The 26574-nt window shown below is 53.1% G+C and overlaps 1 protein-coding gene across 1 annotated transcript; it reads left to right on the top strand.

Annotated features, from left to right (window-relative positions):
* The first annotated feature begins 1481 nt into the window (after positions 1-1481).
* Positions 1482-10790, top strand: CCDC43 (coiled-coil domain containing 43). The gene is made up of 5 exons (XM_075918698.2): positions 1482-1702; positions 5703-5790; positions 6118-6253; positions 6971-7029; positions 9272-10790. Exons 1-5 carry the CDS (start codon positions 1538-1540, stop codon positions 9457-9459), a joined length of 636 nt encoding a protein of 211 aa, XP_075774813.2. The 5' UTR covers positions 1482-1537; the 3' UTR covers positions 9460-10790.
* The last annotated feature ends 15784 nt before the right edge of the window (positions 10791-26574 follow it).

The raw sequence follows: 26574 nt of genomic DNA, 5'->3' as shown, positions 1-26574 counted from the left end.
CTATGGCTAGTGAAGGATGAAGGATGCAAGTGAAGGATGAAGTTTCTTCAGGCCCCACCTACTCACTCAGAACAAAGTGCTGCTGCATTGCACACTTTGATCTGTGGTTGCCACTGAACAGGCCACAGCATTACAAATGAGTGTGGCTTTATATAATTTAGGGGCAGCTTTTCAGCACTGAACATAGACATGGAGTCTAAGTTCTATTACTGGCTTTGCCACTAACTTCTGAGTGACCATAAGCAAGTCACTTCCCCTCTCTGTGCCTCAATATCACTATTTCTAAAAGTGGGGAATAAAGATACTGTCTCCTGTCTCACATTTGCAAAGCAATACAATTAAGGACTAAGTATTGTTATTTACATCTATCCTGACTTTTAACTAATCTGTCTTTCACATTTTTAACCATAAATCTACCCATTGCAGCTTTCCCTACCCACCTACCTTTCCAGTCCTCCAAGATTTATTCAGTCTGTCTTCCAGCCAAACTTTCTTCCATCTACCCGTTCACCCCACATGTACTTTATTCTGAGAGCTGTCCATGCATCCATTCATGGATACAGAGACAAGGTGGATGACACAGTAATATATTTTGTTGTACCAACTTTTGCCTGTGAGAGAGACAAGCTTCCGAGTCACCCAGAGCTCTTCTTCAGGTCTGGGAAACTTAGCAGGGTCGCAGACAGGAATTCCTGTGCGGGACCTGAGCAAGGCTCAGAGCTCATCTCTCTCCCCCAGCTGCTGTCGCTAACAGCCCGGGAGTGACATGGCCCCATCACATACCCACCCAGCTGTCTATGCGTCCACCCAGCCATGTGTCTGTCCAGCTACTGACCAGCAACACCTCACGTTGTGACCCATGTGTCTCTCAGTGCAGCCCCCTGGCTAGCCGGCCGGCAAGGGCAGACAGTGGGGCACAACGGGGCGGGCTCAAGGGAGACACCAGGGCTACGTCTACATTAGCATGATCTTGTGCAAATACTCTTGAACGCAAGATTTGATCTGAGGAAGTGGGTCTGGCCCACGAAAGCTCATCATCTAATAAACCATCTTGTTAGTCTTTAAAGTGCTACATTGTCCTGCATTTTGCTTCTTGAACGCAAGAGTTCTTATGTTAAAGTAGTTGTACAAGAGAGTGTCTACACCGGCATGTGCCTTTGCACAAGAGCATCCGTGCCAGCGTAGGGCTTTCTTGCGCAAGAAATTCATGTTGCCTGTCTACACTGGCCTCTTGCAGAACACTTATTCCTGTCCTAGTTCTTGCGCAAGAAGCCCTGATTTCACACAGCAGAACGTCAGTGTTCGCCCCGCCAGTGTAGACAGGCAGCAGGGTTTTGCCCGGCTGCTTTATCTTGCGCCAATGGAGACACAGCCAGAAGTTTGGCCCAAGCAGCCGCCGTAGCCAGCACGAGGGCGGGGGAGGAGCGCTCCAGCTCCCGTGAGCCTCCGGGGCTAGGACCGCGCATGCCCGAGCAGCTGCGCATGGGCAGAGAGGCCGCGCGGTCGGCGCGCCCACAACGAGGCGCCCTCGGCCAAGATGGCGGCGGGGCCTGGCGGCTTCGAGCCGTGGCTGGCGGGGCGGCTGGAGGGGCTGGGGCTGGACCGGGCGGTCTACGCCGCCTACATCCAGGGGCTGCTCCGCGAGGAGGAGAGCGAGGAGGAGCGGCTGGACGCGCTGCACGCGGTGCTGGCCGCCGTCCTGGTGAGGGGGGGGGCGCCGCGCTCCGCTCCGCATCTCCCCGCGCTCCGGCCTCCTCGCCTCGCGGGCGGGGGGCTCGCGCGGCCCTCGCCCCTCCCCTCCCCCATGGCTGCTGGGGGCTCGCGCCCGCCGGGCGGGGGCGGGGTGTGAGCAGCCGCTAACGCCGCCAGCGCGTGCCATGACCGCGGCTGGCGGTTGGGCGCCTCCTGCTGGACCGCGCGCGCGCTGCGCCCCATCCTGCTGGCGGAGCACGGCTAGGCCTTGCCTGCCCAGCTGGGGGCCCCCACTTGGCTAGGGCGTGTCCAGCCACCCCGTTACCTGGCCGGCCCGCTTCCAGTCGGGGAACCGGCGGCCCTTTTGCATCCCTAGCCCGAGAGCTCGACCCCGAGAGCGGCCACGCTGGGCCTCCCGCCCGGTGTCCTGGCATCGCGCGGGGGCCAATGCCAGGTGCCCCGGAGGGAATGACTAGAACAGCTTCCCAGCCAGGGATCTGTCCTTGGCCGCCCTTTCCCGGCTTCTGACCGAGGCTAGGGACACCATCCCTGCCCACCCTGGCGGGTAGAACTTCATTGCATTGTGATCTAGCCCTGCCCTGGCCTGCGGAGTCTGAAGGCTCTGACCCCTGGGTTGATCTGATGCCCTGCTTTAGTCCTACGATCCCGCCTGTTGAAGCTTATTACATCCCCACCCTCTTTTTCTTTGTATAGCTGTCTCTGGGCTCAAGTAATTCTCTCTGTAAAGAGTTAACCCTGACCTGTGTCTCTTCAAGACTGTCCTCGATGGGGTTAATCTTGGGACTCCTGTGGCCATCCTGTGTGTTGCTATAGTTTCCTTGACCTTGCTTTCTCTCTGGATGTTCCTTGAGACTTTCCTTCTAATTCCCCTGATACTCAAAACTGGTTTGCTGTACCCCAAGGGGAAGAGCTTAGTCCCAGTTGGCCTTTCTGAAAGCTCCGTGCAGTTGTCTGTGTATGAGGCTGGGTGCTTCAGGTTTTGCAATTCTGCTTCTTTACCAGCTTCTGTAGAGTTAAATCATCTGAGATTGTGAGTCAAATAACATGGTAATAGACCCTTAAAGCTATATAAGACACATGTTGACTGTCATGGTCACCTCATCATCAAGAAAAAATCAGGACCTCTCTCCATTTTTGAACTTCAGGGCTTTTAGCCAATGTCTGGTGAGCTGTTGGGTGAGATTCCTGTAGACCAGAGGTTCTCAAATGGGGTGAGGGGTTGGATGGGGCATGTATGCAGGGAAGGGCATGAAAAGCTTGAAGAGGGGGGCGACTGCACATTTTCCCCACAAAAATGGATAACCAGCGAAGCTGATTCCTCCAGACATAACGGGCTGTCTGATGGTGCTGGGCATTTTGACATTTGACTTTGTTAAATTTCCATAGCATTATATAAAGTCATTGTCATCTGTAGGTTACTGCATTTGCTGCAACACTGTGTGCACCAGTCGCAATCAGAGTCTTGCTTTGGTTCTGTTTGAATCACTGTATGCTGTTTTTAATAGTGAGACCTGCATGGTGATTTTTTAAAAATCAGTATATGTCCTTGTGTGGTAGGAGTGCCCTAAGCTACTTACAGACACAAAGATAGGTGGGATGGGGCACAATCAAGTAAGCTTGAGGACCCCAGCTGTAGACTTTTTGAATAAAGAGATCCAGTGTGAATTCTGTTGGGTCTTCCCCCTCTAACTGGTCTCTAAGCTTCCATTTTAGGGGGAGACTGTAGAGAAACAGATGGTGAAGCAACTCTGCATTGCTTTGTTGAGCTGTGATAGACAGCACTCGGGAATCTATATCACTTGCATCTACACGTTGTACCTCCCTTAACTGGGGCTCTCTGGTCCAGCAGCTAGACCAGTGATGTTCCATGACAAGAGATTCCTGTAGAGGGCTGGTGGCAGGGAGCCCTGCAGCGGGTCTGGAGCCCAGCAGCAGGGCTGCCTTCCAGTGGTGACACTGGGTGTGGGGGCGGGAGGCAGTGGGGCTGCCCTGCAGGACAGGAGCCCAGGAGCAGGGCTGCTGCCTGACAGCAAGACTGTCCATTAAGACCGGGAGCCAGTGGTGGTGCCAGGAACCTGTCAGCAGGGCCGCTCAGCAGCCATACTGCCGCCCGGCGGCACAGCAGTGTGGTCGTACTAGGAGGCAGTGGGTTGACCTGCACGGCTGGGAGCAGGGCCGGGAACCTGTGAGTGGGGCTGCCCGGCAGCACAGCAAAGTGCCCGGCAGCCCCACTGCTACTTGGCCTATTTGAAACCCAGGGAGACACCAGGACTGGCCAGCAAAGCTGAAATGCAAGCAAGGCTGTCGCCTGGAGGCACAATTGAACCCCAGCACTGACACTGCCCCGTGGGTGCCAGGAGCACTGTGCTGAGGGGCTGGCGACGGCAGAGAGGGAGGGAAGTTTGGCAGCGAGGCCATGGCTGGGGGAACAAGGGGAGGCAGAAATGACCTGCCCTGCTCTTACAAAATCCCTTATCTTGAGGGTGCGGACCAGGGATGTCCAACTGTAGTACTGGACTAGTATCCTTGTCAGTATTGTCTCTAACTCTACTGGCCATGGATTGAGATGCAGAGCAGCCTCTGTCCATGGGGAGCTCAGATGTGCTGCACACAGGAGCTGTTGCCGTGGAGCAGCCTTTGTCTGCAGCAAATCAGGGCTGCCGTGGACAGAGGCTGCTTCATGGCAGCCTCCCGTCCCATGCTGCTGCCTCTGTCAGAGTCAGCAGCCTGTGTGGCAGGGGTGGAGAGGGGGAAGTGGGAGTGAGAGGTGGCACCTGGAGCTGGTACGGGGGGGAAACCAGCTTGTAAGGCAGCTCCCCCCAGCAGTGGCTCCTGTCTCCCCCCGCAACCTCTAGGAGGTGGAGAGCCTGCTTGAAAGCTGGCTTCCATGTGTATTGGCTCCTCCTGCCCATCTTACCCTCCATGCTACTGCCTCTATCAGAGGCAGGTGCACAGAGGTGGTGGGGGCAGGTGGATCCAGTGCTTGTGGGGAGCCTCATTGCTCCCACTCCTCAGCCTCTACCTCGCTGCCTCTGGTACAGAGACAGCAAGGGTGGGGAATATGTGTAGTCAACAAGATGAACCAATTAGTCTAGGCTTACTGGTTCATTGTGTAATAATGTAGCTGTAGGGATGTGTGGAGCAGCTCTCTGCTGGGTTATACCATGTGGTGTATATGGTGCTGCCACCAGGGGAACAGAACGGATGGAAACAGTAGTGGGATGTTTTTGGCAAAAAGTGACTGGCATTCTGAGGCCACCCTTTCATAAGAACGGCCAGACTGGGTCAGACCAAAGGTCCATCTAGCCCAGTGCCCTGTCTGCCCAGAGTGGACAATACCAGATGCCCCAGAGGGAGGGATCGCGTGAGGATTACATGTCACCCACCTCCAGACAGACAGACACCATTCCTACCCCTCCTGGCTAATAGCCATTGATGGACTGAACCTCCATGAATCTATCTCGCTCTCTTTTGAACCCTGTTAAAGTTCTAGCCTTCACGGCATCCTCTGGCAATTCAGAGCAGCGCTCAGGCCAGCTCTTCTGGCATCTCAGTGATGGTGGGATGTCTGTCTTGATGCTGCCCATATTGTACCTGCTCTCTGGTGCCAGCAGAGGGTGCTACCCACTAGGGCTAAGAACCCATCACACCTGCCAGCCCTGAATCTCACTGAATACCCACCCAGCCTGTTCTGAAATGCAGCAGAGTGATCAGACCCTTTGTGCTGATGTTTGTGTGGGGATCACCTGAACACACCCAAAGGCTATGATAGATGTTGTGTAAGGACCTTGGAAAATGTCGTTGGGTAGGTCAAAAGTACGTGCATTAGCCCCAGTTCAACAAAGAATTTAAGAATTGCCTGTATCCCGTTAAGTGTGGTGTGGAGAGTTACATTTCTCCTTCTGACTTGGCTCTTGCTTTTCTGATTCATGCTGATTGTAAAGCAGTCTGACATTTAGTTCAGAAACTGAAAATCTTTCTCTTACTAGGAGGAAGATCTGTTACAAGATGTCTGCAGGGAAATAGTCGTGAAGTGGTCTGAAGCTCAGAATGCTGGCGTAAGAGAGAAAAAGGAAGGTAGTGTTGACGCTTCGCATGTCTTGATCAACAAGAGCTTTATTTTCCAGACCATGTCTCTGGGGACACTCAGAATGTAGGTAGCAACATATATTAGTACTTTGAAAAAAAATACGGATTTATTGCACTTAAATCCTTATTCTTGGCTTTCTGAATCGCCTAACTCTGAGATGGTCAATGTCTTTGAAAAAATGCACCTCTTGTGCTGGTGTTTTTGTGGCCGCTGTTATGCTGGGGCGCCAGCCATTGCCTCTCTGGCCATGTGAGCCCCCAGCTCATGGCAGTAATGGAGACACTCATTAATGTCCTGATTGCTCTCTTTCCCAGATGAGATCCAGGCAATTGCCAGCATGATCGAAAAGCAGGCCCAGATCGTGGTGAAGCCGAAGAAGGTTTCCCAGGATGAAGAGCTGAGGAAAGCTGCCCTCCTGGCTCAGTATGCTAATGTAACAGACGAGGAGGAATATCCTTTCTCTGTCCCAAGCCTCATATTGCTGGCCACCTTCCCAGGCTGCTTTTAAGGGTGAAAGTGTGATTCTGCCTCCCATGGGGCTTTCTTGCTTCTTTGGATTTTAGTTAGAGACCTAGGACCACCCACGCCCATTTCTGCTGTCTTGGCAGGAGCGGCATTGCCCAGTGTTCTGTAGAGCACAATCTGAAGGAGCCATGGAAGCAAACCAAAGGCAGAGAACTCTTGCTATGGGAAGAGGCTTCCTGCCCCCTGCTGTGCGCTTCCCCTTGGCATCCCCCACTTCCATCCCAGAACCCAGTGACGATATGGGCTGGGCCAGAGCCTGCGATGCTTGTGTGATCTGTTCTTGGAAGCAGGGCTAGAATGGGCTGGTCCCAGCAGCCTGCTTGTGAAGCATTGGTGAGAGCTAATGTGTGCGAGACTCTCAAGCTGCTCCTCTTAGTGAGTAGTTGGGCTCTTCCCGGGGGCAGATGGCAGCTTTCCTGGGGAGAGCTGGTATATTAAAAGATGGGGATGTCTACTTGGTTTTAGAGCCCTGGGTTCTATTCCTCGATCTGTGTGACATCAAGTAAGCCTCTGGACCTCAGCTTCTGGCACCACCTCTGTTGTGTTGACTGAATGTCTGATGTGCACTGAGTTCCTAGGACAGAGAAGACTAGTGAGGTGCAGAGTTTCATTCTGAGCTACCAGGTTTCCTTAGTTATTCACTGGAGCAGATGAGCAGGATGGAGCCACTGCAGCAGCACTAACGATTGGATCAGAAAAATGTATCCTTTTAAAATCCCAGCTCACGTGTCACTGAGGCTTTTCTGGAAGGCCTGTAAGTTCTGCATTGAATTTCCCTTTGTCCTCTCTGAGCTGCCACTAGCTGCCTCTCTATTGCTACATGTGGGTTGGCTTGTTAAACTCAAAGGGTATTGTTTTCAGAAGTGCCCTGTGTCAGCCTGGCTGTCGTCCTATTCAAGTCCCAGGTAAATCTGCTGGATTTAGTGGGGCAGAATTGGGCCTATGCTAAAGGTCTCAAAAAAAAAACCACCCCACCCTACATTTTCAGAGAGGGCAGAGGCAACTGGTGTGATTCCTGCATAATGTGGTTCTATGCACGCTGTCCACGGTGTCAAACTCACTGAGTGGGGGATGCAATTAACCAATTAATCAAGTTATCAAGGGGCAACTTCTGTCCCCATGTGTCTAGGAGTGAAAAGGATCCTGTTACTGGGTCTGCTTACCCATGGGGCTCATGTTCCAGCTGGCAGTGTGAAATAATGTGGCCTGCAGTGTAAGATACAAAGGGAAGTGAGTTTAAAGTTGACCTTCGCTTGTTCCCTGATGTATAAAAACTGAACGTTACCATCCCCCACTGTTAGCTTTTGTTACCTTGGGAGCACAGTTCCCTTCCAGCAAAGCAGGCCAGGGAAGGAGGCCCAGGTGTACCTCATGAGGGAAGGAGCAATGACTTCTTCAGATCATGTTACCAAACACATTTCCCTTCAGCATTGAACACCATGAAAGATTCAGCCCCCCCCCCCTTTGTTATGAAAGGAGAGAGCCCAAAGCACATCTGGGGCAGGCTCAGCTGGCACAAAACATCCAAGCTCCTTTGAAGTCAGTGGAGCTGCTTTACGCCTGCCTGGGAGGTTCTTGTATATAACTGCACGGTGTTTTGCATTGCTCTCAGATTGGTTTAGAAACAGCCTAGTTAGTGGTACAACCTGCTGATGGGGTGAAGTTCCACAGAGAGTCACAGTTGTGCACTAGGCCAGCTGAGCTCCTCTGTCTCTCTCTGCCCACAGAAGGGGGTTGTGCCATTTTTCCTATTTGTTTAGAGTTAACGTAATTAAAATGTGCTTCTTTGCCAAGGCTTGGCCCTCGTGAACTGGACAAGGCATAAAAACCCCATCCGCTTGCCCAGGCACTGGCCAGCTAGAACCAGATGAGCTTTTAAGATGTAACATTAAGGGTGTGAAACTTGTGCTGTCCAGCCCTGAGTGTCTTAGGGCAGCAAATGCTCCTTCAGGGAGTAGGCTAGCCGGATTGCTGTTCCTGGTTCTAATGTAAAATCCAAGCAGCACTTCCTTTACCTCCCTTGCTTCACCCTCCATCCCAAACTTTCAGGCTTCCTTTGTGATGAAGGAAGCCTGTGTCCCTCCTTTGGCCATGCGCTATAGCAGAAGGCATGGCCACTGATATGCAAGTTCTGGTGCTCTGCGTTCTGCCCGGCAATTGGGCATATCCGAGCTGCCTGGGCACCCGGTTCTGTGTGGCTGCCAATGGCTCTCGAGGCAAATCCTTGTCTCCACCCCATCCCTAGCACTGCCATCAGACACTGCCTCGTGAGCCACATCACTTATATGTGCTTTGCCACTGATGTGGCTCACGAGGCAGGAGAGATCGTGGGGCCCTGAACGGGAGGTGCAGTTGTTGCCCACATCTCTGCACCTTAGACCATGGGTTTGGGAAGACGCAGCAGGAGCGGGGCTGCTGGAACTGCTGGCTAAACCCTTTGCCCCATTGAGATGTAGTGCAGGAGCCAGGAAGCCTGTTCATGGTCACAGCTATGAAAACCCCTGCCCAGCAGTCTGTGGGAGAATCTCATCCCTGGCCCTTATCTGTGTACTGCCGAGGGGCTCTGGCCCTGCACTGGGCAGCGAGAGACTCTTCCGTGCATGCTGCTGTCCTGGGCGCACAGCATAGAGCAGAGCTTGTCTGCAGATGGTGTGGGGACCCAGAAGCCATCTTTAGATTTCTGCTTTCTGTCGAGGGGGGCTCCCGCTGCAAAGCAGCTGTGGAGAGAGCGCAGCATGGCCTGCTGGCCTGCTAACAAAAAGCTGCGATATCAGGTACTTCAGGAAAGAGGGGGGTGGGGAGGTCTGGGATAAGGCAGTCCCCTCTATAGCATGTGTACATACTAACTCCTCCACACCAGTTTAAATAGGCCCATGGGCAGAGAGCACTGAGAAGAACCCAGGGGCTGAAGCACATCAGTTACGCTCCTTACCTTGCAAGCAGCGTTGTTCCGTAACACAAACGTGGAGGATGTAGTGAACGCAAGGAAGCTGGAAAGAGATTCTCTGCGGGACGAGTCCCAGAAGAAAAAAGAGCAAGACAAGCTCCAGCGTGAGAAGGACAAGCTAGCCAAGCAGGAGCGGAAGGACAAGGAGAAGAAGAGAACACAGAAGGGCGAGCGGAAGCGATAGCCACGGTTGTTCCTATTGGACTCCTTCAAAGAACAGAACTTCTCATTTTGTCTGTGTGTGTGTGAAACAAAACAAGTGGGCAGGGGGCTGGCAGAGGAGGCTTGGAAGCCTTTTCCCAGCAGAATTGCAAACACTTAAAAACAAAATGTGCCATATGCTTGTGGTGTCAGTGTGTGGGGTTTGCTGTGGCCAGTGTCTGTACCAAAGACAGGGAAGTGGCTGTATTATTTTTTAATATCTGTCATATTTTACTTTTGACTGCTTAAAAATGGGAGGGGGAGAACAGTTGGAGTAGCTTAAACTACTGCCCCCTCCTCCTGCTTGAGGACCCCAGGGAAGTCCTGCTGCTGTGGGGGTGAGCGTAAGCAGAGCCCCGTTTTCAAGAGGTGTCCTAGGGCCTTTGACCCTGAGGCTGGGCTGCTATGAGGAGTGTATATTTCTTGCCAAGTTTGACTCGCCTGAGGCAAATGGGCCTTTCTTGGACGCTGACAGCAATCTGGGATTTCTCCTCTGGCCAGGGTCAGGCAGGGTTTTGCCTGAACTGGGAGCGTGTCACATTGATGATTCAAGACTGGGAAGTAAAGCCCTAGAGAATGCAGGGGTAAGAAACAGTCTGGATCACGGGAGTAGCTGCTTCCAGGCTCATGCTGACTCTGTACTGGGGAAGTGCCCTAGTGCCCTCTGTTATACTAAGCCTCGATGCTGCTAGACTGAAGATCAGCTGCTGTCTTTGGACTGTGGGGGTGGCTGCTGTAGGGTTTAAAAAAGTCTTGGGGCTTCTCTGTTCTAGGATTTTGTTCTTAGAGTGTCCTACAGCTGCTCCCAGCGCTAGCACCAGTGAGTGTTCCAGACACGCTGGATGCTGATCTCCCCCCATGTGGCCTAACCCCCTTGCAGCAGCTCTAGCAAGCATGGTAGTTACCGTGCTGCTGGCCTGTTTGCGTCAGTTTGAGCACTCGCACTGGTGGAGCTGCAGCAGGAGCCCAACTTTCGAGGGACGTGAGGCTGTTTCTGCCGACACCTCAGTGGCCAACAATCAGGGACTTTCCCCGAACAGCTTGTCAGGCCACAATCTGGGTGTCCGTTTCTGGGTGGTCAGGCCTGTGTTGTTTTTCAGAGTGGCATGGGATGGAAACACTGAATCTGTCCCTGGTCACCTGCTTCTATGCTCCCTGTCTGGTCAGCACGTGCTGCCCTTACCGACCCCTGTCCTTTGGGACACTAGGCAGCTACTGTGCTGATTGAAGGGCCTTGTGCTCTTGTCAGAGAACTACTGGGACTGTCCACCTGCGTTACCTTTGCCTTGACAATAAACTGGTGCTTGGCTGAGATCACGGAACGTTTGACTCTTCCCTGTTTCCCTACAACCAGAGCAAATCAAATGTTGAGCTGTACAATGCTGCTGCTGATTTCTTCTAAAATATCCCAAGCATCGGAAAGCCCTTTGCAGGCTGCAGGCAGGCACAGTGAGATCATTTGCATATTTTAGCTACTCAGGCCACATGCGGTAGGCGGATCTTTGTCCCCAGAGTGTCAGGAATTTGGCACATTTTATAAATCCTCCACTCATCTCAGTGTAAATTCAGGGGTCTGACTGGGGTTGACAGCTAATTGCCCCCCTCAGCACCACATGTATCATGTGACCACGATGAAACCCTGTTATAATTGAGACTCTGGCCATGACCAGCTGTGGGTTCTGGGAGATGGAGATCCACGTACTGAAACAGGAGCCAGGTCCTCCCTAGTTCATGCTGCTCACCCGACCCACCTTTCCCTGCAAGCTGAGAAGGAAGGGGAGGCCTGTAGGTGCATCAAGCATTTTCCAGTAACCGGTGAGGCAACATTTGCGGTCTATCAGGTGGAGGAATGAGCCCAGGCCCCAAGAAAAAGTTCCCCAGTCAAGTTACTGCTGATCTGATCTGGGGATACGCCCTCCAGATCCTCAAGGAACCTGACCCTGTGTTGTGAGAAAATACTAAATGGCTGTCAACCTTAGGCTGCCAGATGCATCCTAGCCAAGTCCATCCTACTTCAAGAAGTCTAGGATGTGCTGCAAGAAGAATTGCAGGGGTGGAACTGAGGAGCACCAGATGGAGAACCTCTTCCATTTTCCAGGTAAGTAGTTCTGGTCAATGGCTTTCTACTGCCCATCAGGATTTCTTGGTCTTTTCTGCTCCTCTGGATTTCGTCATGGAGCTTTCAGACCATGAAGTGTAGGATGTGAGATTTGGGTGAAGTATTCAGCCATGATCCCTGGATATGAGATCCATGTACAAGAGGAGCCTTGGACGCACCCCCGCCAACATGGCCAAGAGAGGGAAAATTAGTACTTAACGGGCCATGTCGGCTCTATGAGGATGACTTGAGCTCAAACCTGTTTGATCTTCACCTGAGCTTGTGAATGCGTGGGCTGGGTGGAATATGTAGCATGAGCTGTGTCCATGGTAACAGGACTGCAGCTCCGAGAGATTTCCAGCTGTGTCCCCTGAGCAAGCAGAACTGATGGCATTTCCAGTTGGATAGAGTGGCAAACAGGGAGTCCCCTGCCATTGGAACACACCCCTCACAGTGTGTGAATGGAGAGACCAAGCGATCTGCTAGCTGGTTCAACTCCAGGAAGGCAGGAAGCTTCTAGTGAGATGACGTATTTGATGCACAAGAGCCACAGGCAGACCACTCCCTGGCATAGTGGGGAAGTGTGTGCACCTCCTTGCTTGCTTCTGTGGAAAATGTCTGTTGTGTTGTCTGTCAGGACTGAAATGGATTTGCCTGTCACACAAGGCAGAAAAGCCTGACGTTAGATGCACTGCCTTGACTTCCTAGATGTTGATACGCAGAGTGAGTTCTTGAGTCCATAGGCCTTGTGTTCAGATGGGCCTAAACGTGCCTCCCAGCCACAGGCGGGTGTATTGAATACAAGTGACAGAAATGGGTGAGGTCTTGCATACGGTGCTGTGATCCATCCACCATTGAAGTGAGGTTAGGGCTTGAGCTGGGACCATAAGAACAGAATTTACAGGTGTCAGTGGAGTAAATTGTAGCCAGCCAGGCTTACAGAGGTGTGAGTTGAAGCTGTGTTTGTTATAATACTTATGTGCTCTGCCATATGTCCCAGAAGACACAGGCATTGTGATGATCAAGGGACTTTACAAGGGATGAGATTGTGAGGAAGCAGTCCTGCAGAAACATAGCTTTTGCTTCTCTCTCTCATGCTATCCTTTGAACCAGAGTCAGGATGGATTTCCAGTGCATCAGAGGTTAACTGGATGTCATATGATGGCTTTTACATAAGTTCTGGACCGGTTATGATCCGGTTGTCGAAGTCTGGAAACACGTTTCCCTTTTTCCCTAAAAATTCCTTTTGTGAAAACTCGGCAGGGCAGCCAAATGGGAGCACTGTGAATTGGTTATGATCTTGGTTCGCTATGAACTTTAGAAAGCCTCTGTGATGAGGGAAGATTACAAGATGAAAGTAAGTGTCCTTTAGCCCAGGGGTCCATGGACCCCCAAGGGGTACGCGAGGTTCAAGTATAGGTAAATTATTGATTTTTTTCAATACAAAAAATCATACAATACTAAAAAAATTATGTAAAAAAACTTACTGAGAGGGGTCCGTGATGTATTTAGCTTAGACCAAGGAGTACGTGGACTGAAAAAGGTTCAGAACCGCTGCTTTAGACTGAGGGTAGCGTATCTAACTCTTGGATCCAGTGATTGGAATAATGGAGATTGGGGGGGGGGGCGGGAGCTCACATGACTGAAGCACTGTCATGTCCGGGTGTAAACTGTTCAGGAAAGACAAGCGGGGGAGAAAAGGAGGAGGAGTTGCACTGTATGTCAGAGAGCACTACGACTGCTCAGAGCTCCTGTATGAAATTGGAGAAAAGCCTGTTGCAATTCTTTCAGTTGACACCTGCTGGGAGGCAAATACAGCCATGCACAGACGATCCAGGAAATTTTCAGTGTGTGTTGGGGACACCTTCCTGGTGCAAAATGCTAGATGAACATAATTTGTTGGGGAAAAGTCAACATGTTTTCTGTAAAGGGAAATCATGTCTTACTAATCTCCTAGAGTTCTTAGAGAGCATCCACAAGCATGTGGATCCAGTGGCTATCGTGTACTTAGATTTCCAGAACACCGTTGACAAGGTCCCTCACCAAAAGCTCTTAAATAAAGTAAGCTGTCATGAGGTAAGAGTGAAGGTCCTCTCGTGAACTGATAACTGGTTAAAAGATAGGAAACAAAGGGTAAGAATAAATGATCAGTTTTCAGAATGCAGAGAGGTAACTAGTGGTGTACTGCAGGGGTCTGTACTGGGACCAGTCCTATTCTACATATTTATACCTGGAAAATTACCTGGAAAAAGGGCTAAACAATGAGGTAGCAGAATTTGCAGGTGATACTAAACTGCTCACGATCGTTAAGAACAAAGCAGACTGTGAAGAATTTCAAATGGCTCTCTCAAACCTAGGAGGCTGGGCAACAAAATAGCAAATGAGTTTTCGTGTTGATAAATGCAAAGTAATGCACATTGGAAAACATAATCCCGACTATATCTACAAAAAGATAGATGCTAAATTAGCTATTACCAAACACCCACCGAATGTGCAACAGCATTCAAAAAAGCAAACAATGTTAGGAATCATGAAAAAAGGGATAGGGAATAAAAGAGAATATCGTATTCTATATAAATCTATGGCATGCCCACATCTCAAATACAGTGCGCAGATATGGTCACCTCATTTCAAAAAAAATATTGACATTGTAAAAAGTTCAGAAAAGGGCAAAAATTATTAAATATTTAGGGATATGGAACGGCTGCCATATGAAAAGTTTAATAAGACTGGGTCTTTCAGGGTTAGACGAGATGGCTAAGAGGGAGGGATATGACAGAGGTTTATAAAACCATTGCTAGGTAGTGAAAGTGAAATAAAGGAGAGCTATTTATTCCTTCCCCTAACAGAAGAACTAGGGGTCACCAAATGAAATCAATATGTAGCAGGTTTAAAACAAAATAAAATATTTCTTCACATAACAGTCAACCTGTGGAACTCCCTGCCAGAGGATGTTGTGAAGACCAGGGCTTTAACAGGGTTCAAAAAAGAACTAGATACATTCATGGAGGATGGATCCATCAATGGATATGAGCCGGGATGGGCAGCCTCTGTTTACCAAAGGCTGGGAATGGGTAACAGGAGAGGGATCACTTGATGGTTCCCTGTTCTGTTCATTTCTTCTGGGGCACCTGCCATTGGCCACTGTTAGAAGACAAGATACCGGGCTCCATGGACCTTTGGTCTGACCCAGAATGGCTGCTCTTATGCTTTTAATTGATAAGATGTGGGCTCAAAACGGATTGCCTCACAGTCTGAGAAATGCCATCACCTTGAATGCACGGCGTGCCACGCTCAGCCTGCACGTTTAGTTGTGTGGCCCACTGCCCCCTGCCTGGCACAGACTCCAGCCACCTCCTGTCCCCGACCTGGCGCACAGACCCCAGTCCTGCTCAGGCCCCGACCCCTCACCCTTTGCCTTGATTGACTCTGCTTCCAGGAGTGAATTCTCTCTTACTCCTTCCCAGGGGCCCTGAAAGAGCATCACCATGATGTCACTCTGACACAGCACCACTTGCTTGGCAAGATAGTCGGAAAGAGCTGGAAGGAGAGACGACCGGAACCGTTGGTAGCTTTGGCTGGGGCTACTCCTGCTGATAGTGGGGCTGGTGCTCCTCTTCAGGCGGGAGGAGCAGCGGGTGGGAGCAGTGGTTGGTCACCCCCAGAACCCTCTGAGTTCCCAGTTGTTCTTCCTTTCTCCAGAAGACCATGGAGTGGCCTCCACGGGACCCAAAGCCTATTCCCAGCTCAGTCCAAGACCCGTAAGGTGCTGAGCAAGTGACACTGGGTGGAGCCTGACTCATCATACTTTGGTGTGGGGGTAGGGAACCCCAGCTGCCTCCTGCTAGGCCCTGCCTCTTGCTTCCTTTCTGAAGCCCGTGAGGTGGCAGGGTGTATCCCCAGACAAACCCCACGCTCGGGCAGAACGCATTGGCGGGCTAAAGCCAAAGCCCCGTCAGCACAATGGACTGTTGCAGAGTCGCACCCCATCTTCCCTCGGGCTCATGGCCAGCGGGGCTGCCCGCTCCATGTGGAGTAGGGGCATGTGAAATGCACCTGCTGAGTGTATGCTCTGGCTGGGATTTCTAAGGAGGCCAAGGGAATTAGGCATCCAAAATCCAGTGGGATTTGGGCACCATGGTGCCTCTGAAAATCTGAGGCTGAAGCCATGACCGGGGGCTGGACTCTGCATTGGTCTCTACCCAGCCTTCTCCCGGCAGGGCGGTTACCGAAGCGAGACAATAGCCTAAGAGAGACAAGCACGGCAGCAACCAGCCCGGCAGACAGCAATTCGTTTCACAGCGCAGCGCCCCGGGGCCCAGGGCCCAGCACTCACAGCTCCCCTTGCCGTGGGCTCTGCTCCTGGGCCAACACGAGATCTCCCGAAGGTTCCTGGAGCTGCTGCAGCCGTGCGTGGAGGGTGAGCAGGGTCCTGGCTCTAACGGCTGCGGGAAGCCAGAGATTCAATGAGGCGCACAGTGCCCTGGTCAGAGAAAGCCCTGCTGGAAAGCGGCCATTACGCTGCCTGGGGCCAGGGCCGGGCCGGGCCGGGAGGGGCAGGACGAGCTTTCCCCACTTGCCCTGTCCCAGCTCTGCTTTCCAGGGTGCAGGCTGGCCTCAGACGCTCCTGCGGCGGTGCCCAGACCAGGCCGTGGCTGTGTAGCCTGTTTGGGTGGTTGGCTGGGCTCTGGGGACACCCAGAGAATTGGCACCAGGACTGGCCGTGGCAGAGACCTGAGCCTTTCCATGGAGGCAGACCTAAGGGAGATGGAACCGTGGTCTGATGCCTGACACTGAATCGCTCCCCCCTAGGCAGGGCCCTCCCACTCCACCCCTGACTTCACCAGCCCCAAGGACCCTGTTTGCCTGCTGGGGCTGAAATCCCTGTGACCTTTGAGCCACCTTTGGGGGACTGGTAAATATTTGAAGCTAAACCAGCCAGGGGCAGTGACCTGGGGCCGGATCTCTGCAGCCCCGGCGCTGACACAGGGCCAAGGCACGTAGGCTGCAGCCCCATTGTGTAGGTGTTTGCAGTAGGGGGAGGGGACAGACCAGCCCTCTGCCCTCCCCTTGTCCCAAACGCAACTCACTCCCTTGGGTTTTCTTCTAAGAGTCTCCCTGCGGGACCCAGCCTGTTCCCGGCCAATGGGAGCTGCAGGGGCAGGGCTTGCACACGCACGGACATGCTTGACCCAGCAGCCAGGCATGTTGAGCGGCATGTGGGGCCGTGGCCGGTGGGGCCCCCTGCCTGAGCCCCTGCTGGGCTGCAGGACATGAGCAGAGTTAAGGACAATACGGAATTTTTAATGTATGTTAGGAACAATTTGAAACCAAACACTCTGCTCCTTCCTCCTCAAGCCCCACCCCTACACTGCCCCTTTTTCCTGGTGCCCTGTCTCACACCATCATTCCTCCCTGGGCCCACCCCCCCACTGGCTCTTTCCCCCCAAGATCACTCTCACTCACTTCTCTCTGCCTCCTTCCTGCCTCACTTTCTCTTGTTGACAGCAAAAGGAGGCAGGGCATAGCTTTTAAACAACGATGGGACCATGACCCCAGCCCCTCCCTTTCTGGTCCCCGTCTGCACTAATAGTTATAATTCTACCTTTTCATCCAGTAATGGACAAATACATTGGTGGCGTCCATTTGGTACCTTAAAATTCCTTCGTAATGTCCGAACGCTGCTGGTCAGACGTCGTCTTGTGTCGCTTTGCTTCCCTTGTCAGTTTTCTACAGTTCTTCTTCGGGAATGTCCCCGCGGGTGCTCCACTATGGGTGCTGGGCTTGCCCCGGCGCCACAGACGGAGACTTGTCATGAGCAGTGTCTGGCCGGACCACGCATGTGCCGCAGGCTCGCGGCTTTCGCGCTCTTTTATCGCGCGGTCCGGCCCCTCCGCCAGTTCCTCTTCACCGCCTCAGGCTGCAGACGCCTGTGACCCTGCTCCTCACTCCACAGAACTAGACCGCTTCTAGTTCTCCCTTTGTATATGAAATCTCCTTTTCCTCCCTCTCCCCCCTTTTCCCCATAAAGTTAAAAAAAAAAAAAAAAAGACAGACTGTTAAGATAAAAAGAACAGAGATAGCTGGCCAGAGCCATAACCAGGCTATCAGCCTTAACAACCACCTACTGTTCAAAAAACCCAAAGATTAGAAGCAGCGGGCTGCCGGCAATTGTCAGGGACCGGCTTTAAAAAATGCGGCTCCTGCCAGGAGGCAATGCCAGCCTGGGACGGCCATGCAGAGTGTATCCGTTGCCTGGGGGAGTCTCACATCCCCCAGAAGTGTCACCATTGCTCAAGGCTCACCTCCAGAGCCAGGAAAGACGGGGAGAGGCGCCTCCCTATGCTCCTCTTCGATACAGCCCTACAGCCGCGGCAGGCTGACTTGAATCAGCAGCCTCTGAAGCGCCAGGCTCCCCCCCACCCCCACTGCGGGACTTCAAAAGAAAATGACCTTGTCCCCAGCAAGATCCCTGCCAGCTGCCTTTAATGGCAGGGACAGCCAGGCAGAGACACCTGGGACCTCTTTTAGACTTCAGTTAGTCTACAGGTGCCACAGGACTCCTCGTCGCTTTTGCAGATTCAGACTAACACGGCTACCCCTCTGATACTGGGACCTCTGGCATCGCAAAGCCATGTCCCCCTGCCTCGGCGGCTTCAAAGCCTAAGCGGCCACGGGAGTCTGCAAAGACACTGGCTCCCCAGCCGGTATCAGTTCAGCTGCTTCTTCCCCCTCCGGCGCCGAGCGTTGAGCCGGCGCTGAGAGCAGCCTCGGACGCGACCACGGCACCGGCCCTGGCACCGCCCCCGAGTCACCGCGCGGTGCCGGACTACAAGGTGCCGACCCATTCAGCGGCCGGCGCGGTGCCGATCGCTCCTGCCCCGCCGCACCAGGAGCTGAGCGATTCAGCGGCTAGCGCTTCAGCGGACGCCGCAACTCAATCACCCCGGAGCCCTGCTGCTTTCCATTCCCCACGCCGCCGCAGCTGCTCCCGCTCCCGCTTCTTCTCCCCGGCACCGTCCTCTCCTCTGCTGGCACTGTGATCCCCACGCCGGTCCTCTCATCGGTGCTGCTCTCCTCGCGGCTCGTCTAGACTGCCCTCCCCGTTTCTGGCTGCTGCATCTCCCCATCGCGGGCACCAGTTCAGACATCTGTCTGCCTCTCCTGACTCCTCCAGGGCAGCACACCTCCGCTCCTGCTCACCCTGCTCCCCGTACCATTATCGGTACGGCAGCTGCTCCAGCTTCCATGATGACTGTTCGCCGCGCCATGGCGCCTACCATCGTGACGACCGCGACTTTCGACATTCCCATAGCTGGTATTCTTACTGACCACGATCCGTCTCCGACTACGCTGCACGCAGGCGCTCTCCAACCCCGGCTCCCCTTACTCCTCCGCATCATGCGCCATCACCATCTCACCACTCTTCAGAGCCGGAACATACTCCCTTCGTGCACCATACCTCGGGGTCTTCTATTCTGGTTTCATCTCCTCCGGAGGACGCAGTGAACCCCGATGACAGCTCTCCCCCAGACGACCTCCATCAATTCCAAGAATTAGTTAAGCGGGTAGTGATTACACAGGAGATTCTGCTACAAGAGCTCAGAGATAAGCAGCATAAGCTTTTCAAGAATCTCCAACCGCGACATAGTTCATCCCTCTCGACGAAGGCATCCTGGAACTGGCTGACGAGGTGTGGCATGTGTGATGGCGCGTTGGGGGTCCCCCGTCTCCTGCACCCCGAAATGGCACAAACAGACTGCACCAGCTGGTGGAATAGAGGAAGTTTATTGCCTCTCCAGGATACAGCACAGCACAGATGTAATCTGGTCACAGAGCTGGGCTAGGATGCCTCAGGCCCCCTTGAGATGGGGGGAGACTGGGCCCCTAAACTCCAGCCCCTTTCCCTAGGCTGTCTCCTCCATGCTCCCAGACAGCAACTAACCCACCCTCTTCCAGCCCTGCCCCCCAGCCAGGGCAGCATTCCCCCTTCCTTTGTTCCTCTCCATGGGGGGTGTCTGGTTCAACAGGTTTGGCCTCACCTTTGCATAATGAGGTTTTCCCTGCCGGGTCTTGCTCCAGACAGCAGAGGTCACCACAGCCCAGCAAGTACCCCCACTACGTCACAGCATGCTCCAGTGTCGGCCCTTCCCACCAACAAAAGAGCCGACAAGAAATATTTCGTGCCACCAAAGGGCATGGAATTCCTCTTTGCCCATCCACAGGCTAACTCGTTAGTAGTCGACGCAGCTCAACGGAGATCTAGAGCCCCTCACTTCAAACACCAGGGCCCTGATAAAGATGTAAGGAGGCTCGAAGTTCTGGGCAGGAAGGTATACACCTCAGCGACTATTCCTCAGAATCGCCAATTACTCGGCGCATCTCTCCAATCATACCTTCGATACATTCTCACGCCTCACTCCCCTCATGGATCATCTCCCCGATTCAAAAAGATCGATCCTGAGATCAGTCATCCAAGAGGGCTACACATCAGCGAGAACGTCCCTCCAGATGGCCATGGACGTGGCTGATACTGCTGCTCGCTCCGCCGCTACGGCTATTGTTATGCGTAGAGCTTCTCTCCTTCAAGCGGCAGGAGTGCCAAAGGAACTACAGACGAAGGTCGAGGACTTACCCTTCGACAAGGTTAAGCTCTTTGCAGAGACCACGGACGCAATCCTGCACTCCTCTAAAGACTCTCGGACAACCCTGCGAACCTTGGGGATGTATACGCCCCCCTTTAAGAGACGTCGGTACTCACCCTATCAGCGCAGATATGATTACCCCTACATTAGACACCAGTGGCAACAACAGCACCAACAACAGAGGCCTTTTGACAGCCAGTGTTCTCGCCAGAGGCCTCAACGATGCCGAAACCCGACCGGCAGAATGAACATGGCTTCCAACAGCAAGCAACAGATTTGATGTGTTGGTCGAGGGCGAGCAGACAGCCACAGGCAGCACCGTGAATCGTTCAACCCAGCTATTCCACCACCGTCTAAGACCCTTTCTACATCAATGGGCAAAAATCACCATGGACAAATGGGTCCTCGAGATTGTTCTGTTCGGCTATCCCACCCCTCTCATAGCCGTCCCACCAACCACCCCTCCCACCTCGTCCCTCTTCAGGGACCCCTCTCACGAAACCCTCCTCAGACTAGAGGTCAACCGCCTTCTCTCTCTGGGTGCCATAGAGCCAGTTCCGAAGGACTTCAGGAACAGGGGCTTTTACTCTCACTATTTCCTCACCCAGAAAAGGTCCGGAGGCTGGCGCCCTATCCTAGACCTCCGTCGTCTGAACAAATATCTCAGGAAACAACGATTCAAAATGACAGCACTAGCTGCCATAATCCCTATTCTAAATCCACAGGACTGGTTTGCCGCCCTCGACCTCCAGGACGCCTATTTCCACGTCCCTATCCACTCTGCTCACAGAAGGTTCTTGCGCTTCGTCGTGGCGGAGGACCATTTTCAATACAAGGTCCTCCCCTTCGGGCTATCTTCAGCCCCCAGGGTGTTCTCAAAGGTCCTATCCATGGTCACGGCCTTTCTCCGATGCCAAGGGGTGCTCATCTTCCCTTATCTGGACGACTGCCTGCTCAAAGGCGCTTCGGCACACGAGGTCTCCCACATGGTTCACCTCACGAGGCAAGTCTTTCGATCGCTTGGACTCCTCCTCAACGAGCAGAAGTCCGTCTTGCATCCCACTCAGGACATCGAGTTCATGGGGGCCGTCTGGACTCACTTGCCGGCAGAGCGTTCCTACCTTTGCAGAGGTTTCAAGCCATCCAGGACCTCATTTGCACCATCACCGTGAGCCCCACCGTTCCACTCATCACATGTCTCAGACTCATGGGTCACATGGCCGCCACAACGTACGTGGTGAAATACGCCAGACTACACCTGCGTGCCCTTCAGCACTGGCTGACCCTCGTATACCACCACACCAGATACGATCTCCACAGGCCCGTTACACCGCCACCTGGCGTTCTTCAATCACTCCGATGGTGGACCAGCCGCACAAATCTTCTGTCGGGCGTACCATTTCACCCGCAGCAGCTTCTCCACCAAATCACAACAGATGCCTCCCTACTAGGCTGGGGGGCCCACATGGGCTCCCTTTTGGTACAAGGCCAATGGTCCCCACAAGAAGCAAGGTTACACATAAATCTCCTAGAGCTTCGTGCTATTTTCAATGCATGCAAATCCTTCCTCGTCTACATTCAGAATACCACCGTGACGATACTTACAGACAACATCGCAGCCATGTACTACGTAAATCGCCAGGGCGGCGCTCGCTCCCATTCGCTATGCACGGAAGCTATCCGCTTTTGGAACTGGTGCATTCTCCATGGGGTGACTCCTTTGGCATCCTACTTACCTGGCACCACAAACGTGACGGCAGACTTCCTGAGCAGACACTTCCACTCGAAACACGAATGGGAAATGCACGACGGCGTATTACGCGACATCTTCCAACGCTGGGGGACTCCCCGAGTGGACCTCTTCGCAACTCCCGCCAACACAAAATGCCGCAAGTTCTGCACCAGAGCGGGCCTGGGCCGCGCTTCTCTAGGGGATGCCTTCCTCGTGACTTGGCGCGGACCCCTCCTTTATGCATTTCCCCCCATACCTCTCATTCCCAAGGCCCTTCAGAAGCTGAAGGCAGACAGGGCTTCGCTAATCCTCATAGCCCCAGATTGGCCTCGCCAGCACTGGTTTCCATTCCTGCACTGCCTCTCTGTGCGGACACCGATCCGCCTTCCGCCTCTCCACGACCTCCTCACACAAGACCGAGGACGCGTTAAACACCCCCAGATACAAATGCTGAACCTAACAGCATGGTTCCTAACTGGCTGAACCCATGTGAATCTCTCTGCTCTGCCGCAGTCCAACACGTCCTAGTACAAAGTAGACGACAAACCACGAGGAAAACTTACCTTCACAAGTGGCACAGATACTCCTCCTGGTGTACCTCGAACCACCACAATCCGACACGTCCGTCCATTTCCTCCGTACTGGACTATGCACTGCACCTAAAAAACAAGGGTCTCGCATTAGCCTCCATCAGGGTGCACCTTGCAGCAATATCAGCATTCACACCACCTATAGATGGCGTTTCTATCTTTGACCATCCTATGACTAAAAGATTTCTCAAGGGCCTTATCAATATGGACCCACCACGCAACCCAGTCCCTCCTGTCTGGAGCCTGGACGTGGTACTCGATGCCCTAATGAGGCCACCGTTCGAGCCTCTGGCGACCGTATCCTTACAATTCCTCACTCTGAAAACGGTTTTCCTGCTCGCAATAACCTCTGCACGCAGGGTTAGCAAGCTTTCCGCCATGATGGCCATCCCACCATATACGATTTTCCGTAACGATGGAGTAGTCTTGAGATTACATCCGAGGTTCCTACCCAAGATTGTCTCCAATTTCCACGTTAATGAACCAGTCATCTTGCCAACCTTTTTTCCGAAGCCCCATGCCTCGCCACGAGACGCGGCCCTACATTCCTTGGACATCCGCAGGGCCTTAGCATTCTACATAGATCGCACTAAATCGTTCAGGCTTACGGACCATTTATTCGTCTCCCTGGCACGCAGGTCAAGGGGTCAATGTCTATCTTCCCAAAGAATTTCCAATCTCGTAACCGCATGCATAGTGCAATCGTACGCAACAAGAGGGTTACCCCTTCCATCCCAACCACACGCTCATTCCACTAGAGCCATGGCCACATCTACAGCATTCCACAGAGGCGTATCTCTGAAGGACATTTGCAGAACGGCAACTTGGTCCTCTCATGGGACCTTCGCTAAGCATTATTCTACCTCTCTCTCTCACTCAGATGGGGCCGTGGCGACTGCGGTGCTCTCCACGGCGGATAAATAGGGTCTCCTTGCCCTCCCTCTGTTTTTGGCGACTACCACTACGCAGTCACCCATAGTGGAGCACCCGCGGGGACATCCCCGAAGAAGAAAGCGAAGTTACTCACCTCCAGTGCAGTAACTGTCGTTCTTCGAGGTGGTGTCCCCGCGGGTGCTCCACTACCCGCCCTCCTCCCCGCTTCGGAGTCCTCTCTCTCTCTCTGCTTGTCTCTTACAGACTCCGAGGCGGTTCCGAGGAACTGGCGGAGGGGCCAGACCGCGCGACAAAAGAGCGCGAAAGCTGCGAGCCTGCGGCACATGCATGGTCCGGCCAGACACTGCTAATGACAAGTCTCTGTCTGCGGCGCCGGGGCAAGCCCAGCACCCGCGGGGACACCACCTCAAAGAACGACAGTTACTGCACCGGAGGTGAGTAACTTCGCTTTCCTAGTTTCTGATCCGTATTCATTGTCAACTTCTCCTTTCTTCCCTTTGCTACACACAGTAACAAATCCTCTAGTTGCTTTCCTTTGCCTTCCAAGCCAGTCCAGTTTTAATATATTAGATTATATATGAAATATATCGTGCTCGATGTCTGGTGGTGATTGGTTTCAAGCGGAGTGCCCCAAGAATCGGTTCTAGGGCTGCTTTTGTTCATCTTTATGAATGACCTGGAGGAGGGGATGGATTGCACCCTCAGCAAGTTTGCGGATGACACTAAGCTGGGGGAGAGGTAGATACGTTGGAGGGCAGGGATAGGGTTGAGAGTGACCTAGACAGATTAGAGAATTGGGTCAAAAGAAATCTGATGAGGTTCAACAAGGACAAGTGTAGAGTCCTGCACTTGGAACAGAAGAATCCCAAGCATTGTTACAGGCTGGGGACTGACTGGCTAGGTAGTAGTTCTGCAGAAAAGGGTGTGGGGATTACAGTAGATTAAAACCTGGATATGAGTGAACAGCGCCCTTGTAGCCAAGAAGGCGAATGGCATATTAGGTTGCATTAGGAGGAGTATTTTCAGCAGATCTAGAGAAGTGATTACAGGCAGTCCCCGGGTTACGTACAAGATAGGGACTGTAGGTTTGTTCTTAAGTTGAATTTGTATGTAAGTCGGAACTGGTACATATTGTAGGGGAAACTCTAGCCAAACATTTCTCCAGAGCTCAGTTTTATTCTCCCACACCTCACTTCCCTCAGTCCTTTATTCTTAAGCTGAGATGTCTGCTGAGAGAAGCCGCTCCGCGTCTCCCTGGTCTGCTGGGTGGGGCGCTAGCTTTGCGTCTCCCTGGTCTGCTAGGGGGAAAAGCAGCTAGTGCGGGGTTGCCTCACCCCGTTTGTAAGTAGGGATCCGATGTAAGTCGGATCCATGTAACCCGGGGACTGCCTGTATACCCCTTTATTCAGCACTGGTGAGGCCACATCTGGAGTATTGTGTCCAGTTCTGGGCCCCTGTGGCTGTGTCTACATTGGCAAGATTTTGCACAAAAGCGGCCACTTTTGTCTACACTGGCCACGAGTTCTTGCACAAGAATGCTGATGATCTAATGAGTGAAATCAGTGCTTCTTGCACAAGAACTATGATGCTCCCACTCAGGAATATGCCCTCTTGCGCAAGTATTCTTGTGCTAGAGGCCAGCGTAGAAAGGCAACATGAATTTCTTGCTAAAATGGCCATTGGAGGTTTCTTGCGCAAGAGATCGCCTGCACTGGCATGGATGCTCTTGCGCGAAAGCACATCTCTTACGCAAAAGCACATGCCAGTGTAGACGCTCTCTTGCACAAATACTCTAATGCCAAAACTCTTGCGTTAAAGAGTATTTGTGCCAAATCTTGCCAATGTAGACATAGCCTGTGACTGGCTGCTGGCTAAGCCAGAGCTCTGCCACTGTAGCCTGGCTGAAGAGGCTGATGGCAAACAGCTGAGCAAGCCCAGGCCTGAAGGGCTGTTACAAACAGCTGTGGGCTTCACAAGCAGAGGCTACTTAAGGCAGCAAGAGGGGACATGGGAGGAGCCAGGTTCTGGCTGAGTGCGCTCCCAGGAAGATGGAGCAGGTATCTGAGTTTGTTGTAAATAGAAGGCGGCGGGAACTGACAATAAAAGGCACAGGTGACTGCACCAGAAGGTCTCCAGGGCTATGTCTGCACTGGTGGGTTCTTGTGCAAGAAGGGCTGTTCTTCCACAGAGCGTCCACCCTGCCCGCCCGCTCTTGCGGGAGAAGATTTACAGCAAAGCTTGGGAAGAGAGGGCTACTTGCGCAAGAGCTATGCTCTGTTCTAACAAGTGTAAGCTCTCTTGTGCAAGAGGGCAGTGTGGGCGCACGGCAGGGGTTTCTTGCACAAGGAAGCCCTATGGCTAAATGGCCACCAGAGCTTTGTTGCGCAAGAGAGCGTCCACACTGCCATGGATGCTCTTGCGCGAAAGCACATGGCGGTGTGGACGGGCTCTTGCGCAAGAACCTGCCAGTGTAGACAGAGCCCAGGTTATTTGTGGACCAGAAGGCTTCCCGGGGCAAGCGTCCTGAGTGAGGACTCCAACACATGGTACCAGGAGTGAGGTTCAGCGCCAAGATGCAGGGGACCCTGCAGCGGCTGGTCAAGCAGCAAGAGCAAGTGTAGCAGGCCCTGCAAAGCAGTCCCACCCGGCTTAGAGACAGGCCTTGCTAACCTGGCAGGCAGAGCAGCAGCAGAGCCTGTAGGGTTTACAAAAGAGAAGAGCAAGGTGCAGCAGCAACTCCTGAGACATAGGTGAGTCCTGGGGAAGGGGATGGTATCCGCCCGCCAGGCCTGGGACTCCGTATACTGGGGCCCGCAGATGACCCAGATGCATCTTTGAGGCTGTATGAATGGATAGCCGTGGGTGCTGGATGGGACAGGGCTACCTGGGCCCTGCGTCTGGCTCGCTGCCTGGCAGGAAAGGCTCAGGTGGCCTACATGGCCTTGGAGGATGATCAAGCCCCTAACTGAGGCAGCAAGAGCAGCCGTTTTGGACTGGGTGGGTCTGTCCACAGAGAGGTACGGGCAGAAGTTTTGGTCAGTTCGATGGACAGCAGCAGTGAGGCCCCAGGCACTTGCCCAAAAGTTACTAGACGGGGCAACTCGTTGGCCGAGGCCAGAGGCACGGACAGTGCAAGAAA

The sequence above is a fragment of the Pelodiscus sinensis genome, chromosome 29, assembly GCF_052426305.1.
Source record: "Pelodiscus sinensis isolate ZL-2025 chromosome 29, ASM5242630v1, whole genome shotgun sequence".
Taxonomy (NCBI): Eukaryota; Metazoa; Chordata; order Testudines; family Trionychidae; genus Pelodiscus; species Pelodiscus sinensis.
The sequence above is the reverse complement of the archived record's forward strand: the minus strand, read 5'-3'. Positions and strand labels throughout refer to the sequence as shown.

Bases quoted from the DNA above. Each gene is read 5' to 3' on its own strand.
- CCDC43 (XM_075918698.2), top strand. From the start codon at position 1,538: ATGGCGGCGGGGCCTGGCGGCTTCGAGCCGTGGCTGGCGGGGCGGCTG. The intron at 5,791-6,117 runs GTAGTGTTGACG...TCTCTTTCCCAG, and splicing joins CGTAAGAGAGAAAAAGGAAG to ATGAGATCCAGGCAATTGCC. The intron at 7,030-9,271 runs GTATCCTTTTAA...CCTTGCAAGCAG, and splicing joins AACGATTGGATCAGAAAAAT to CGTTGTTCCGTAACACAAAC.